This window comes from Pteropus medius, unplaced genomic scaffold, assembly GCF_902729225.1.
Source record: "Pteropus medius unplaced genomic scaffold, Ma_sr-lr_union100, whole genome shotgun sequence".
In the NCBI taxonomy this organism is placed as follows: domain Eukaryota; kingdom Metazoa; phylum Chordata; class Mammalia; order Chiroptera; family Pteropodidae; genus Pteropus; species Pteropus medius.
Genome location: NW_024349798.1, coordinates 1,866,898 through 1,884,494, shown reverse-complemented (window position 1 = coordinate 1,884,494; position 17,597 = coordinate 1,866,898). Strand labels below are relative to the sequence as shown.

The following is a 17,597-nucleotide window of genomic DNA, read 5'->3' as shown; positions in this document are numbered from 1 at the left end:
ACAGGGGGTGACCACAGCACACCCCTTCAGCTCCTCCCAGCGTCACACTGAACACTCTTCCCAGGAGCAGAACAGGAGAGGGATAAGGGAAGAAAGAACGTCTGACAAGTCCATGGGAACAGGGACAGGGCGCAGATTCCAACCTCCTGCCACACACAGAAAGCCTGAGAAGTTCCTAGAATCCCAAATGCGTTCAACATATAGTCACTGAACCCTTGCTAAGTGCCTGCTCATTTAGGCTCTGGGATGTGGCATTGTGCGAAATGGACCAAGTCCTGCCCCATGGAGCGAGCATCCGAGCAGGGAAGAGAGATGATAAAGAAGCTAGATGAGCGTGGTCTGTCGTGGGTAAGACAATTAGAGTGATGGGGGAACAAGGTGGGAGGGGGAAGTCCTGGGAGACAGCAAAGTCACTAATTTAGACAGTGTGGTCCAGGAAGGCCTCACTGAGAAGAGGACATTTGAGCAGAGACCTGCCTGAGAAGGGAGAGAGCCTCACAGATCTGTATCTAAGAGAAGAGTTCCCAGACAGCAGGAACAGCAAGTGCAAAGGCCTTGGCGGCATGGGGGCGGGGGGGGTTCTGGCCTATTCAGGGATCAGCAAGGAGGCTGGCGTGGCTGAGGCAGAGCAACCTGGTGGGGGGAGGAGAGGGAGAAGAGGTCAGAGAGGCAATGGGGCAAATCCCAACAGGCCACAGGCACTAGTAGGTGGCTGGCTGTGACTGAGTGAGACGGAGCACGTAGGAAGGGACCAAGCAGAGGAGGGAAGTGATCCAACTCCCGGGTTTGGAGCCTGAGCACCTGGACGGTGGCAGGTCATGTCAGTGGTGAGGACGCGGGGTGGTCAAGGGTGGACTGTGGACTCCGGCAGGGCCAGCTGCTGCTCTCACAGGAACCTGGGCCCAGCGCCGACAGATCTGGCAGGCTTTTGAGAAAAATCATAAATTCAGATGTCTCTATGACATGTGTCAGTTTTCAAATGTGGGCACCTTATTCAAAGACACTGTAAACACTGCGGGGCCAAACAAAACAAAACAGACAGTTCAGCTCTGACCCGCGGGCCACAGGTCTGCAGCCTCTGACGCAGGGTCAGCTCTCGGCGAGCATCACATCCCTAGCCTTGCAGTGCAGCGAGTGCCCGAGTGATCCGCTTTAACCCGGTGACCCTGTTGTGAGGTCTATACTACCGTCCTTGTGTCTGAGCCTACCACAGCGGGTGAGTGGTAGCGTGGGGGCTGGAGCCTGGAGTATCTGACCCTGCAGTCATGGGGTGCTCTGCCACCTCCATTATCCAGACCAAAACAAAAAACAAAAAAAAACCAAACCCTCATTTTACACATGAGGAATAAAAAGGCCACAGAGAGAGGGAGTGTGACTTAGCAAAGTCTCTCAGCAAGCTGGCATTGGGGCCTGGACTCAACCCCAGGGCCCATGACTCCTGGTGCGATGCTCTCCCCACTGAGGCCTGTTGGAGGAGCCAGGGAGCCTGAATGAATTGGGTTGATAGGGATGGGGTGCAGCACCCCCTACCAGCAGGCTCTGGAACTCTGCAGCCTTCTGCCTGGGTGCCCATCCCGGCTCTGCCACTTGGTAGCGGCGTGATCTTGGATAAGTCACTTCACCTCTTGTGCCTCAGTTTCCTCGTCTGGAAAATAGGCACAACCATGGCACCTACCCCATAGGGCTGTTATGGGGATGGAAGGAGGTAACACTCGTCAAGGCTCAGAGCCATACCTTTCAAAGTCAGACTCTTCACCCTTCAGGAGCTCCTAACACGGAGACCACCTGATGTTACACCAACACACCCCAAGCACTAGAGAAGCTTCCTGGTTGGGGACGTCACATGCATCCTTGTACTTGTGAAAATGTAGCAGCATCATTTAAGGCAGTGGGCAGAAAAGCTGGAATTTTCTGTAGAAAAGAAGGGACACAAGAAAGGCATGGGGGGCCACCAGGGGCTGTCCCCTCCTAAGTAGGAAAGGCCCCGGCTGTCACTCACTTGGATGTGTAAGGAGGGTAGTGTGCAGTGGGCACCTCTGTGGCCAGGGAGGGGTCCCCGGACTGCTCCCTGGCTCACTGTGTCCCAAGAAAAAAACACCTAGCGCCCAGGAAAGAACTGATACAAAGTCATAGCAACAAGCAACAAGCAACATTCGTCCCAAGAATGTTGACTGAGCACCTATTGTGTGCCAGTGGGAGCACTGCAGAGCCGGCAGGGAACAATGCAGACAAACTCAATCCCACCTTCACTGAGCTGGTGGACAACACACAAAACAAACAAGGAACATGGAGATAAAGTCAACAGTGGCAAGCACTAGAAGAAAAATCATGCAGGAAATGTGTGGGGAGATAAATTTTAATTCGGGTGCTTGGAAAGAGCTCAGCACTGACTTAAAGAAGTTTCTAGAAATAGTCTTGTGATCTGGAGGAAGAGTGCCGGTGTTGGGGGCCAGGGTGACAGGAGACTGTGACCACAGGAAGGCTGGAGGAGGCGGTGGAGGAGGAGGGGAGACCAGAGAGGCTGTAGCAGAGGAGGGGCTGAGGGCCACTCAGGCAGGGGATGTCCTGGCTGCTGGAGGGGGCAACACAAAGGAGGGACAGGATTTAACAATTGCTCTGATGCTGGGTGTAGAGGGGCCTGAGGGGACCAATGGCAGAGGCTGGGAGGCCACTGCACAGAAGAGGTGTGCATGGCTCAGACAGGTGGTGGCTGCACACTCACGCTCCCAGCAGTGGCTCAGCACCTTCCCTGCACTATTCCACTGATCTTTGTGTCTGGGACAGGTGCTAACTGCTCTGATTCCCATTCTACAGGAGAGCAAACCAAGGCTCTTGCAAAAACCACACTACTAAAAAAAAAGGCAGAGCCTGGCCTTCCGGTCGAGAACTCTCCATCTTTCAGAACAATGCAGACAAACTCAATCCCACCTTCACTGAGCTGGTGGACAACACACAAAACAAACAAGGAACATGGAGATAAAGTCAACAGTGGCAAGTGCAGTGGCCTCCCAGCCTCTGCCATTGGTCCCCTCAGGCCCCTCTACACCCAGCATCAGAGCAATTGTTAAATCCTGTCCCTCCTTTGTGTTGCAAGAGAGAAAGGGCATTACTGCCCCCAATACAGGGAGACAGTGGGTCTCAAGTGAAATAAGAACACCGAGCAGCCTGCTCCTGCTTCCCGTGACAGCTCTCCTCTCTGGCTCTCCTCTCTGGCCGTCCCAGTGCCTCCTCTCTCAAGCCCTCCTCTCCCGAGTCCTCAAGCCTGGTGCCCCATTCATTCCCGAGTCACCATTTCCTCAGGATGGAGTCCAACATCACCTGTGCTCCCAGTTAGCATGCCCACCTGCTGCTGGCCACCCCACCTCCCACCCCCGACCTCTACTGTCCTTTACCTGCTTCACACCCTGACCGCCCGTGCCTGCACCCACCCAGCCCTTCCAACCTTCCAAACCAGAGAAGAATCCAATTTGCGTGAAGGGCTCAGGGTAATTCAGTGTGGTGGCCACACTTCCCTTTCTTTCTCTTTGCTGAAGGAGGTTCATGCTCTTTCTTGGAGGACGAAGAAAAGGTTCCTTTGTGCTGGTTCTGGTGAAATTGTGTCCGTTTAGGACAGGCTGCAGTTTTCTTTGTGAATGCTGTAGATTTTTAGTGTGGGAAAAGGGGCTTATTAGATTTCCCTGTGGCCGCCCAGAGTGGGGAGAGGTTTATCTGAGCACAGAAAGAAATTACCGAACAGGTTTTGAGAGGAAAGAACATTTAGCATCTGCTTCTCACAGAGAGGTTAGGATTTCGCGGTTGGTGTTTTCATTCCTGTTAACGTAAAATTCCTTATAGTTTCTTGGGCGGGAGAGAAGGAAGCCGGTCCTTGATGTTCTCAGGGGTGGGGAGCGGGGAAGGCAGGATTTTTTTCAGGGTTTGTTGCTTTTTTTCCTCTTGGAGTAAAAAATAAATTAAAAAATGGTCACAGAACCCAGAAGAAAGGTTGTCATAGCAACAAAAGTTTGAGGCCAGGTACTTCCTGACACCCTTTCAGGACCACAGTGGTGGAGGGGCGGGGCTGGGGTGCTGTGGCATCAGCCGAGGAAACCGAGCTGGCTCAGACCTTCCAAATTTCTCACCAGCACTGACAGGCTGATAACTATTTTCCAAGCTCCCAGGGAAGAAAATTGTGATTTTCTGGGAGGGGCGATCTCTAGCCAACAGTGATCAAGAGAAAAGAGAAAACGGCGGGTCGGTCTTACTTATCCAACAAACTAACCATTCACACTTTTGCTAACAGAAGACTGGAAGCCAGGGTCTTATGCCGAACCCACCAAATCACCCCCCTTCTCCAACCCCCGACAGCACCGTCCTCTTCCCTTACCACGTCACCCCGATTCTTTTCTTCCCAAGGAGATAATTCAGGCCCCCTTGCCAACTGCAAGGCCTGGACAAAAACCTTTCTGAGCCTTAAATTCCTCGTCTGGAAAAAATAGGCACCATAGAAGTGCCCGCCTCAAGGGTACTGGCAAGGGGTCAAAGAGATCTGGGAGGTGAGTAGTTTTAAAAAGTGCCTGGGGCACATTAAGGGCTCAATAAATGTAAGCCAACATTGTTTTCAGATGTTTTTCAATTAATTTTTTTAAATGTGTAGGCTTAAATGTCCTGTGTCAAGCCCTGGATGACCTACATGGATGAGCAATAGAGAAACAACTGCAAGTGTTGTGACCGTGACCTTCAGGGAGAGGCCAGGAGAGACCTCAAACGATTAAGAGTCCCAGCCGGCCAGCAAGGGTCAAGACACTCCACGGAGGCAGGGGCAGGACAACTCTGCTGCCAGAGAGGCAGCGCTGTGTGTAATGGGAGGAGCAAGGCGTCCGCGTTTCTCCACAAAAGAGAAACTTGGTGGGAGGAGGAGGCGATGTGTCCGGGGCAGGGCCTCCCAAACCTTGGAAACATCTTCCTGAGCTCGGAGAAAGATGTGGGGGGGCCTCTGCCCCAGAGGGCGCAGGCAAGGACAAGGCATTACCAGGCTTCTGTGGAATAGGTTAGGACTGGGCTGAGTGGAGAGCAGAGCATTTTAGTCAAGATGTCTTTTGAGGTTATTTTTTTATTATTATTACACCCCAGAGTAAAATTTCAAGACCGGAGTGCACACACAGGAAGTGAGTCTGATGGGGGTGAAAATGGTCAGAAGCGGGACCTTGCTCAAGCACCGAGTATCTCGGGCAAACAGCCAGCATTGGGAGCAGATGGTCACCAGAAAGTTGAGTAGGGCTACCCCAGAGACCAGACAGAGAAGGCAGCACCCTGGGAAACCTCTGGTCTATCATCCCAAGGCCTCATCCAACATTATCCTGCAAAGAGGTACTGAAGACCAACTGTGCACTAGACACCACCCACCAGCTGGGGACGAGCAGTGAATAAAACAGCTCTGTCCCTGTCCTCACAGCAGGACATCCTGTGGGGACAGGGGACAAGAAGCTAGTGACCAAGGGCAGGTCAGAAAATTTCAAGTTGTGCCAGGTGTGATGAAGGAGATAAAAGGTGGTGATGAGATACAGCCTGGGAGACCTTGTCTCCAAAGTGTTGGGGCCGGGGGAGGTGTCCAGAGGTCTTCTCTCCCCAGGACCCTGCCTTGGAAGGCAGACCTGGAAGTCCCAGTGGAGCTGGAGAGGAGCCAATCAGAGAAGATGTGGGGAAGGAGATTGCAGCAGAGGGCCCAGTGTCCTTGCACTTACTCTACTACACCTTCTTCCCTCTGACCTTTGGTTAGGCCAATGGCTTATTCAGAGCAAACTGTTGGTTTTGACACTTGAGTGCACACATCCACCACGTCCACATGGGAGAGCTCCGCATACACAGAGGAGTATTAACCTTGGGGAAAGAGGTCAATTCACTCAAGGGCGTCCCCACACCTGGACCTGGAGCAACATCTACATCTGAGGTACCAGGCGGTGTGGACCAGCACCGGGTATCTGGCACCAGGCAGCTCTACCCCGAGCCCTGCCTAGCCTCACTGCCAACCTCAGTGCACTCACTCGGCCCTGGCTGCGTTTCAGCGGCACGGGATGGGGCGCGAAGCAAAGGGAGCAGTTTGATCTGCCTTCTAAAGTCACACACACCACAATTCTAATAGGAGCCTCGCCCAGCCGTACCGCTTTCGCGCCTGCCTCCTTTCCCTCCCGCCGCATTCTCTCCCCGGCGGAGGCCAGGACACCAACGGCTCCCTGCGTAGAACCCACCGGACTGCCCCAGCTCCCCACTCTCGCACTTGGCAAGCCGGGTCTGGGAGCGGTTTAGTGCGCGCTGCGGGTGGGGGTAGAAGGATGACTCCCTCGGCTCCTGGCTCTGAAGATCTGCGGTGGGAGGGGCGGCTCGCAGCAACAGTCTCTGCACCCCCCGCCCCCACCCCGGGCAGGACGAGATAGGTGGGAGGCACCCAGTGCCCCGCGAAGGAAAGAGGGGGAGGGGCGAGCGTGGAGAGGCGCCCGGGCGCGGCAAGGAACGCGCGCCCTTGCGATCCGCAGCTGGGGTGGGTGCCCGGGAGATGCGCCTCCCCAGGGCGCGGCAACGTCCCCAAAGACTCCTGTCGCTCGGAAGCCGCAGGAGCTCGGCCCCGAACCCTCAAAATGCAGGAGCGTCCCGAACGCCCAACATACTACCCGCCGGACCGGCCCAAAGCGCGTCCCCCGTCTTGAACGTGGGGCAGCGGCGGTGCGGGGGCCCCCCACTCGCCGGCCGGGAGCAGGGAGCGCGGCTAGGGGCTCGGGCCGCCGGGGCCGCGCAGCGAGGGGAGCCCGGGGCCGAGCCCGCGGACTCGGGCGCCTCCGCCGCTCACTCACCGCGCCCGCCGAGCTCCTCCTCGCACGAGTACCAGATGCCGGTGTGGAAATTCCTGAAGAGGAAGCGGTCGTCGCCCGTCTCCCAGCTGTAGAGCGTGCCGCCAGGGGGCCCGCTCCCCGCGGCGGCGGCGGCGGCGGCGGCGGCGGGGGCGGCGGTGCCGTTGGCCGTGGCGTTGGCTCCGGAGTTGGGGCAGTTGGCGCGCCCGCCCTGGCCGCAGCCAGGCTTGGGCACGCGCTGCGTGCCCTGGCACCAGTACGTGGTGAGGAAGGCGGTGGTGGCGAAGAGCAGCGCCAGCAGGTTCAGGGCCACAGCCAGGAGCGCTCGGCCGCGGCGGCTCGTCTTCATGCCGCCCGCGCCGCGGGGACCGCGCCGCCGGGGGGCTCCGCGCGCGAAGTTGGCAGCCGGCGCCCCGCGTCAGCGGCCGCTGCCTGCCGCGCCCCGCGGCTCGGGCGCCTGCGATCGGCGGCGGCGGACGCGGCGCTGGCCCATGGCCCTCCCCCGAGTGGGGGCGCGGCGCGGGGGGCGCGAGGGGCGCGCGGCGGCGGCGGCGGCGGCGGCAGAGCGGCTCCGGCGCGCCCGAAGCCCGAGCGCGAGTGCACCTCGGCGAGGAGCCGCTGGCGCCTGGCAGCGGCCACGGCGCAGGGACGCGCGCCCCTCCGTGGGGAGACACCTGCAGGCGGCTGGCGACACTGTTCCGGCGCCCGCCCTCACGAGGAGAGGGGGCGCCCCACGCTGGGCGCGGGCGGGGATCGGGATAGTTGACGCCCCCGAAAGCGACCCGCACCGAAGTGGAGGGTGTGAGAAGCAAGGAGAATGCCAGGCAAGGCTCTCTCGGAGAAAGAAGCTTCTCACGAAGGACGTGGGGCAACAAAACCAGCCAGGAGGGGACTCCCGACGCAAGACTCAGAAAGGCCCTGCCCGTGGGAGGCAAGGGGAGAGCCCGTTGTGGCTACCCACGAGGAACATGGACCAGCAGGACCCACTCCAGGAAGGAGCCCCAACGGGTCTGAGCTGCAGAGTTTGCTGGGCTTCCCGAAGCCTGGGAGCTGCAAGACCCTCTGGAAGGAATGCCTCTTTCTGGACCTGGAGTTGAAGGACTGGTCAGGAGGGGTTTCTCACCAGGAATGCAATGTCGTAGAGTCTGAAGGGCTTGTGCTTCTTCCCCCTGGGGGCTGCCCAGGAGGACTTGAGCTATGCGAACTAGCAGGCAAGGCTCCCCTAGTAGTACGAAGCTGCAGTCACCTAAGGTCCTTATCATGGCATGGAACAGCAGGAACAGTGGCAAAGAAGTGCCCCACACAGGATGAAGAATGGGGCTTCCCCACGCAGGCCATCCCCATCTGAGATCCTGAGCAGCTCGACCAAAGAAGGCCCCATGCCAGGCACAAATCTGTAGTTACCAGGAATGGTACCCCACAGAGGCTGCCAACACAGAATCTTCAAGGATGGGGTGAGGACAGAATGGTCAAGAATACTGACTTTGTGACCAGGCAAATCTGGGGCTTGATCAGCCATGAGCTTTGAACAAGTCACTTCACTTCTTCGAGCCTCAGCTGTCATATCTATAAAAAGGTGGAATATTGGGCTGTTGAAATGGGATCATGTCTGTAAAAAGCATTTGGCACATAGTAGGCACTCAATAAATGCTAGCCACTATTATTAACATATGAACCAAGGGCAGCTGGCCAAACGCTAACAAACCTTTCCAGATCTCTGTGAAAAGCAGTATTGCCCAACTGTGAGAGCCCCCATCCCCATCTCTGCTCTAACAGATCATGTTCCCTGAACTTCCTTCACACTGCACAGCGCCTGGTGCTCGGATGCCCACGGTGTGCAACAATTAATTGCATGTTGATTGCAAGAGCTCATTTGAATTCTGCCCAAGCAGAGAACAGCTCCAAGAAGCCGCAGCTCGTGGAGTGGCGGGGCACGCAGAACTCAAGGTTAAGGAATTGTGAATTGCCTTACTCCGGCGGGTAAGCCTGAGCTCACTGTCAGCTGCTGCTACTCTGCCGGGGGGTAGGTGAGAGTAATTGTAGGCCGTGTACCTGGCAGGAACCATGTGAAAGATGGCAAGGGGTCTTTGGACTTGTTTATTAGATCCTTTTTCTGGCCCTAGGCAAGATGTTCCTAACTATTTTGAGAAGGAGGACCTCCATGCAGTAACAGTGGCCTCGAGGGGATTGGTTGACAGAGAAAATATATTATGGCCAAACCGCTACAAGGAATTCAGTAATACTTTTAAACAGGCATCCAATATTCATCATAGGAGTATCTGTACACATTTGAAAACCTGTCCCTCGGTTATAGGCTTGAGACAGCAGTTGGTGTGCACATGGGCAAGACCCACAAGCTGGGAGCCCTGCCCTGTGCGTCCAAAGCCAGGTCAGCCCAAGTAAAATATATCCTAGGGCCCTACTCTCAAAAATCCCCAGAGGAAGAGAGAGGGGTTGGAAATTTCCATCTAAGACACTCTTCCACTCACTGATCACCCACTGGATGCTTGGCATTGGAAAGGATAGGGAACACGAACAACATTAATAGGAATGCTGTGGAGTATGCAGGCGTTAAGAGCTAGGGAAGTGCATACAAGTGAAGGAGCAGGTCGTATTTTAAATCAGGGCTTCGGGGAGAACTTACTGAGAAGGTGAAATTGGCGCAAAGACTTGAAAGAGGATAGGAGCAAGCCAAAGGATATCCCAGGAGAGGAGCTTCTAGGAAGAGGGAGCAACCAGTGCAAAGACCCCGAGGTAGGCGATAACAGAGCAGTGGGCAAGGATGGGGGAGGGGACCACTCACAGTCTGTGTGGGCCATGAACAGGACTCTGGCATTTACTCTGAGTTGCGGGGAAGCCTGGGGAGGTTCTGAGCAGAGGGAGATATGATCTGACTTGGGTTTTAAGAGGACCACTCTGGCTACTGGGTTAAGAAGGGTGGAGACCTAGTGAGTGAATCAGGCAGTAACACCAGTGGCTCAGACCAAGGGCCTGACAGTGGCAATGGAGGTTAAAGACTGATCCAGCAGGATCTGTTCAAGGATCGAACCCGAAAGACAACTTCGAGGTGTTTGGCAAGCACTCCCGCCACGTACTTGCTGCCACTTGCTGAGATTCGAGGCCTGGGAGGAGTAGCTCTGGGGGTGCAGAGAGATCACAAATTCTGACTGATCTTGCCCTGAGCCTTGTACTCAAGCTGAAGATAAGGACGGGGTAGAGGTTATGACTGGAGGGAGCCACTTTACGTGTCTGACCGAATGAATTCAAGCTCATTAGCCAGCCCCTTGCATAGGATAGGTATTTGTATCTTCATATAGTGATACAGTTGGAAGTACCTTGTGTGCGGGCAGGTGTTAAAGAAAAATTATTCATTTTTTAAAGACATTTGTTAAAGACAGGAGGCAGACTTTCTTCCAGGGACTACTGCATGGAGTTTTACCCTAGGGAGACATGTGGCCTCAACGCTGAGTACAAGTTCAGGAGGGAATTTACAGCCAAGGAGCAGGGTCAGGTCAGTGGATGGAAAATGACCGAGAGTTAACATCAGGGGTGAGAGGGCTTCTGGCTAAACTGACTTGACAGGATTCATACTGACAGCGGCTCAGAGGGATCAGATACTGAGAGTAGCGGATGAAGAATCGATTGGGTTTCAAGGGTGAGGGATTCTCACTAGACTGACCCAGTAAGATTCTTGCTAAAACTAAACTAAGTGGACCAAGAACAGATCCTGGACTCAGGGCCTGGTTGAGAAGGCTCAGAGAGGCCTGACTCAGGTTTGGTCGAGGAGAATCTTTGCTGGGGGCTTGTGGGGGTGGGATCCGTTTAGGAGGCCAGAAATGTGGGCCCAAGTCCTGGTTCTCTTTTCTTTAGCCACTGTCATAGACCGAGGCCTCCGTCTCCTGTTGCTCTGCCACCCACCCTCTACCCAGCTCTCCAACCCTGCACTTTGGGCCAGAGAGACAAACACGACGTGCCTCTGCTTAACCTCCTCCAAGCACTCCCCACCGTCAGCCCCAGAAGTCTAAATGCCACTCCAGGTCCTGTGAGACCGGCTCTGCCACATCTCCAGCCCCTTTGCCTCCCCCTGCCACTGCCACTACCACACCAAATCACTTTGCAGCTTCCGACCTCCACGTGCTCAGGCAGCACCGCCAGGCCCCCACCTGCCTTCCTTCCACTGCCTGGCGTGCCCTTGCCCTTCCTATCTGGTGTGTCCATCGAAGTGCTATTTAAACACACTCCACTGCGGAGCCTGCACTGGCCCTGCCCCCCCAGCCCACCCTTTCTCTGAGCTGTGATGTCTTTGTTCATACCTGTCTCCTCCACAGGCCTGGGGGCCCCTCCAAGTCACCCCACTGGCAGCCGGCAGGCCAGGTTTGGCCCATAAGCAGTTTTCGTTTGGCCTGGATGGAGTTAGCCTCCACCACATATTAAATTTTTATGAGTTGCCAACATTCAGTGATCATGAGATGTCACATAAAAATCTGGACTTCTGGCTTCTCTTGCAAAATCAAAGCTTGTGTTTTTGCCTGGCAATCACTGGCACATGTCCCTGTACGGGGGGCACAAGGTGCCACAGTCCCACTGGAACCTCCCTCGTTAAGGATACCTGTTGGGCCGCTGGAGGCATTTGAATCTGAGAACCTGGAATTAAGGCCCAAAATGTTTTTGATAAAACCAACCTATGGCGCTCAAAGTCAGGGTGATGGTTACACCTGTGAGGTAGGGTAGTAGTGGGAGAGCCTAGATGGGGGCTCCTCGGCTGGTCACACAGTTACGTTCAGTTTATGGAAACGCATCAAACTGGACAGTTGGGAATTTTGCACTTTTTATAGTCAACAAAACTGGCCAGGAAAAGTGTTGCTATTAATAATGAAATTCATACTTTTCAGGAAATGCGAATATGTTCTGAAGGGACATGGCCCAAATGCATTTCGCTTTCCACTTGGGCTGCTACAAAGACATTTGCTAGCTTCCAGGCCTCCTAAATTACTTCCTGTTTCCTAAACTTTCAAAATAGAGCTTGGGAAAGCATCCTAGCCTTAGAGACCCCCCTAAAGGATTAGCTAATTTCCAATTATCAACGAAGATTTCTAAACATTAACTCCCAAGGTATCTAAGCTTAATATCCACTTCACTTCCCTGGTTAAGATGCCACTCCAGGGTTTGGGTGAAAGCCAGCCTCAAGGTCCCAGTGTTTATGAGGCTGCTCGCTGCTCAAGGCCAGTGTTCCCAAAGGAGGAAGGGGCCCTGGAGCTCCATGCAATCAGAAAAGTCCCCAGGGGTGGGTCCTCCAAAGGAGAAAGGAACCAGCTTCATTACCTCCACTCTGTTCTTTGAAACTGTCTTATCTCTTCCAACTATTCTAGAAGAATTGACTGGGCCCCGGCTCTATGCCAGGCATTGGGTGAACAAGACAAACCGGGTCCATGCCTTCATGGGGCTTACATTCCAGAGAAGGAGACGATAATAAACAAAGAAGCAGCTAATCAATTCAATAATTGCAGATGGTGATATATGCAGTGGAGGAAAGGAGACAGGTTGGAGAGGGAGCAACGTGAAGCCTTGCCGAGGAGGCACGTTTGAGCTGGAAGAGTTAGAAGATGTCCCAGATTAAGGGTGGAAGTTCTGGCTTTTAATTCCGGCTCTGCCACATCTGGGCCAAACTTCTCTCTCAGAGCCTCAGTTTTCTCATCTGTAAACAGGGGACATCACATGTGCCGAGTGATGTCCACCCTTGTCCTCCGTCCCCTGTCACTCTCAAGTCTCAAGGCCTCCGTTTTGCAGATGAGGAAACTGAGGCTGCTCAGAGAGGTTCCATCAATGGCCCAGCACCACACCTCTTGGAAGCGGAAGGCACGCAGAGGCAAGTGGCTCGGAGTGCTGGGGGCTTGAGGAGAACTCCTACCCCATGGCCTTGAAGGCCAGCCCAGGAGCTCTAGTCCTTATCCCCTCAGTGATGGGGATCCAGTGATGACTATGGAGCAGGAGCATGACACGCCCAGGGCTCTTTCTAGAAGGTCACAGCAGGCCAGCGGGGTGGGCGGATGGGAGGTGAGGCGTCTTGGAGCTGTGTTAGGAGGCTTATGTCGTGGTCCCTGTCAAGCACAAAAGCCTGCTCTGCGTGATGAGAAGGACCCCCAAATGCCCAGCCGTGTTCACAGAAAACAAGGCCCCTGGCACGCAAACACTCTAGGACATTTGTTCAAAAGTTCTCAGGAACCACTGCAATATGGTAACCTGCAAATTATCCTTGGCTCTGATGACCAAGGCAGGAAGGCAAGAAGGCTTCTTGTGGCCCTCTGACCTCACGCTGGTCCCCATCACCAGCTGGGATGTCCTCTGGGTGACAGGCCAGGGAAAATCTCGGTGGGATGGAGCAATAATGAATCAGGGGAGTCACTCCTTCAGTCAGAGTCTGCGAATGTTTATTTGGCACAAACTGCACATCAGGCACTTTCGCCAAAGGGATATGCTGGAACCCTTAGGGAATTCTAACTAGTTCAGCTGGAGAAACTGAAGCTCAACAAGTAGCAGGGGAGGGGTAAGAGATCAGAGCCCAAGGCCTCCATCATCTTCAGGTGAATCAAGTGCCCCACAGCTCAGAATGAGCCTGGGGGTCACTGACTCCCCTCCTTGTTCCAAACACTCAGTAACATTTATCTCAGTCCCTAAGGTCTGTGGCTGGCTTGTTCTACTCCTATCCTGAGGAGGAATGACCAGGAAGGCTGGGGAGAAAACATTTTAAGGTGTCTTTCTTGGTCTGTTTTCCGAGCTGTTGTTTGCTTCCCACTGCTGCCCCCTAGGAGCTTAGAGCGGGGCCGCAGGCCTTGCTTTCCTGGACCAGGAAGAAAACCTCCTCCCTCTTCACCCACCGGAGAAACTGAGTCAGGAGAGAGGCCTGAGGGAGACAGGCCTGGGAATCCTTTAAGTGATTAAGAGCAGAGGTCTCCAACTAGGTATAAAAATATATAAATCACATAATGATGCACAAATATATTATGAACATATAATGCATGTATAAAAACTGGAATTTTTTAAAGGCCATAAAGATTAAACGAACACTATTTTTAAAAATTTTTATTTACTAACAGTATAACACATCTTTGCCTTTCCTTTAAACATTCTTAATATTTTTTTACTGCCGGCAATGCAATTGCATATGCTTTTTGTATTTTTGGAAAGCGTGGGTTAGCATGCCGTACGGGGACGATTCGAGGGTCCGGTGCTGTGTAGGCTTGTTTTCATACTTAATCTGAGTGGCTGTTAGAAAACAATGCTGAAATTTGGATTTATTCAAAGATTTATAAATCCAAGCGGAAGTAATGCCTCTTGGACTGTGCTTTCTAAATATCAATACTTATATTTTAGTCCCATTCACAAAAGAGGGAACCATTTTTGTGAAATTTGGCTAATACAGTTGACGCTTGAGCAACATGGGTTTGAACTGTGCTGGTCCACTGAAACACTTTTTTTTTTTTTCCAATAAATACCTGTACTGCTTTCCATTCTCAGCTGATCGTCCGCAGATGTGGAGGGCCACCTGTATGCGTTGTTCTGCACCATTTTATCCAAGGGGCTTGAGCAGATTTCGGTATCCATGGGGGTGGTCCCAGAACCAATACCCCACGACTACCGAGGGACAACTGAAGTTTGGAGAGTCAAAAGTTATCCATGGATTTTCACCTGTTTGGGGTTGGCTCTCCTAATCCTCACGTTATTCAGGGGTCAACCTAATATGTCCATCTTCCTTGATGTCTATCACTCAGTCCTGCAGACAAGGAGGACTGGCATTTGTGTATTTTTAACAAATAGATTCAAACCGCCTAAACATATTCGTTTGGAAGATTTCGAAATGGTTGGAATTTTCTATTTTCAAGTTCTTAAAATGTGCAGACTTGGAGAGTTTTCAAAAGAAACATACTTTTGTTGCTTTTTGGCAATAAAAACTCATAACAATGGAAATGTTTCTAAACATCTGCTTTCAAAACACTCTTCCCAACCGGAGGGTCCCTCTCCAAAAGCGGTTACACTCACACATTGTTTAGAAATCAGTTTCCTCTTTAAAGAACAGATGAGGTGTTTTGTTTCAGGGGGCACAAATAGCTGACAGTCACGTGTCACCCCAGAAGAGGTCGTCGAATGTGGCCCTTGTGTTTTTGACAAAAGGAAAACATGAGCCGTCTTTGGGCACAGCAGCTGTTTCAAGCCACTCTCGGGGTCACTTCCCATCTCATAGCAAAGTATCGTTTCAGAGTTTTCTATGAAAAGGTCTTATTTTTAGTGGTATTAATATAAAGAATAAATAAAATAATAGAAAGTTTTGATTCTGTGTCAGGCCCTGTATAAGCAGGCTCATGCGTATTAACTCATTACCCCACAGACAACCCCATGAAGCAGATACAACTTTAGTCCTCTGTGACAGATGAGGAAACCGAGGCACAGAAGTGGCAGAACTGGGAAAGGTCAACCAGTAAGTGTCTTTAGGACATTATTGTTGTGACTATGACCGACAATACTATCAAAGGGGAGACTACTTGTAAGATAACAGGGGAGGGTTCCCAGCGTGAGAACATGGGGACCCTCACACCTGAGAACCAGAGCTTCTCCCACCAAGCGGGCGACACCAGGAGCTTCCGGCAGACTTGAGTCCACGCCTGAGGTTTTGGCACAGGCACGGGGGCCTACCGAGCCCCGGTGATGGAAGGTGAGGGGCACTGAGCTCAGTGGAAAAGCGTGGCTCACGCCTGTGCTGGGCACTGCCTTACCTTCCTCCAGTTTATGATCGAGACACATCTTCCGGAGCCCCTTATCTTTACCACACGCTCTGTTACCGACGTATATGTTCGCGCTGCGTACACACTCATACTCACTCACACCAGCATGACACCCCTTTCATCGCTGTAGTCTCTCAAGTAAAGCAAAGAGGAAGGACCTCCACTAAGTGCCAAACAGAGCACTCGAAGCTTTACACACATGACCTCAGTTACTCTTTGCAACAGCCCTATAAGACGGGTGCCCTCGTATCTCCATTGTATAGATGAGGAAACGGGATGAAAGAGAGGTGCCCTGCACAAGGTCAATGGCAGGGCTAGGGTCCAACCCCAGCAGTGTGGCTCTAATTCCAGTAGCCTCTGGAAGGGGTCTACTCAAGGACCCTCGGAGTGGTCAACCCATTCTGTATGTCGGGAGTGTTTGATTAGAAGAGAAATCTATTGAATTAAAAGAGGTTTTCATTAAAATAGGTGGAGTCAGTGAGACATGGAGAAACAGAAACAGGAGTGGGATGTATTCCATTTTTGCCTCCCCATGAGTGAGATGAGCCAAGCACTGGGCTCAACCCACTGGGAGGCATGGAGCCCCCTCTTTGGGGTAAGGACAGTATTAAGAAAAAATCTACTGCCTGACCAACACCTGGGGATGCCGACCTGGGAAAAGGCTTAGCTGGGGTTTGCACAGTGAACCAAGGACGGGCACACAAGGGGGTAGATTTGGGCTGCAAATCAAAGGATTGTAGTAAGTCTTCAGCTCAGGGATGTTGGTACTACCAGTCTATGGTATCTCACTCTAAAGTGGTCATAATTAATGGGGTGGGGGCCACTCCTGTCCACCTGGTAGCCTAGCTGTGGGTTGAGGGGACATCAGCCCTGGGAGAACACAGTGGGGTCTGGAAGCTATTGTGGCCTTTCTCCTGGGTTGCTCGTTCTGGCTCTGGTGCTCCTTAGGATAGATGGGAAAGATAAAAAATGATGCTGTCATTGAAATGAGTGGATGAGGCAGATTCCGTCCTTGGCCACCATTCTTTATCCCTTTCTGTATCTGTACCCTTCGAAGTGCCCTTCCACTGTGGATGGGGCCTACTTCTCTGCCTCTTGACCTTGGCCATGGCCCTGTGATTTGCTTTACCAATAGTGTAAGGTAGAACTGTTGATGGGTAAGTTCCCATTTGTACTGTGTCAACGCCATGATAAGAATACACCTAAGTTAGGCAGCTGGCCCCAGGAAGAGGACCTTGATTGACAGTCCCCAACTGACTCCCAGATATGTGACCGAGCCCAGCCAAGACCAGCAGAGCTCCCTCACCATGTTCAGCCTAGATTAGTCAATCAACCAACCAACCCACAGGTTCACGTGAATAAATGAGTGTTGCTTCAAGATGTTCTAGTTACTTCTCTCACATTTCAAGCCTCAAACCCTCTCCCTGCTGACCTGTGTGTGGCATGTTTAAGAGGAAAGAACCAGATAGAAATTACTGGTGGGCCCAGGCATCCAGTTCAGGAAGACGAGGACAGGTAAACTGGAGGCGTCTTCCCATTAGAACCTACAAAGCTTCTTTGAGAACAAAGTGTACAGGATCAACAAAACCGAAAAAGAATATCAAGAGCAGAAATGGCCAACATATATGTCCCAGAGATGTTAACAAATTTTGTCTTTATAAAAACAAAAGGGTCCCAGTGCAAGAAAAGTGTACAAAAGAAGGAAGAAAGGGAACTCACGAAGACATCCGGCTGTTGGCCTTGGACCTTTGCAGGAAATGGCACGACAGGCCAGAGTGTAGACCCTGGAGCCAGGCCCTCCGAGTTTGAATCGGGTTCTCCCACCAATCACTATGTAACTTTGGCCATTTAATCTTCCTGTGTCTCAGTTTCTTCATCTGTAAAGTGAGGATTAGAATAGCTTCTATCTCCCAGAGTTATTGTGAGAATTAAATAATGAGTAATATATGAAATGCTTCACATCATACCTGACTCGTGATAAATGCTATATGAGTGTTTG

At 52.6% G+C, this 17,597-nt stretch overlaps 1 protein-coding gene across 3 annotated transcripts in view; it reads right to left on the bottom strand.

Annotated features, from left to right (window-relative positions):
* The window catches only part of GSG1L (GSG1 like), a 182,881-nt gene extending 175,645 nt beyond the window's left edge, over window positions 1-7,236 (bottom strand). For 2 of the 3 annotated variants that reach the window (XM_039884680.1, XM_039884681.1), the window contains exon 1: window positions 6,825-7,170. In XM_039884680.1, the coding sequence (XP_039740614.1) occupies window positions 6,825-7,170 (346 nt within the window). Of the gene's footprint in view, window positions 1-6,824 lie in introns of all 3 variants that reach the window. The other variant, XM_039884682.1, reaches the window with a different exon arrangement.
* Between the last annotated feature and the right edge of the window lie 10,361 nt (window positions 7,237-17,597).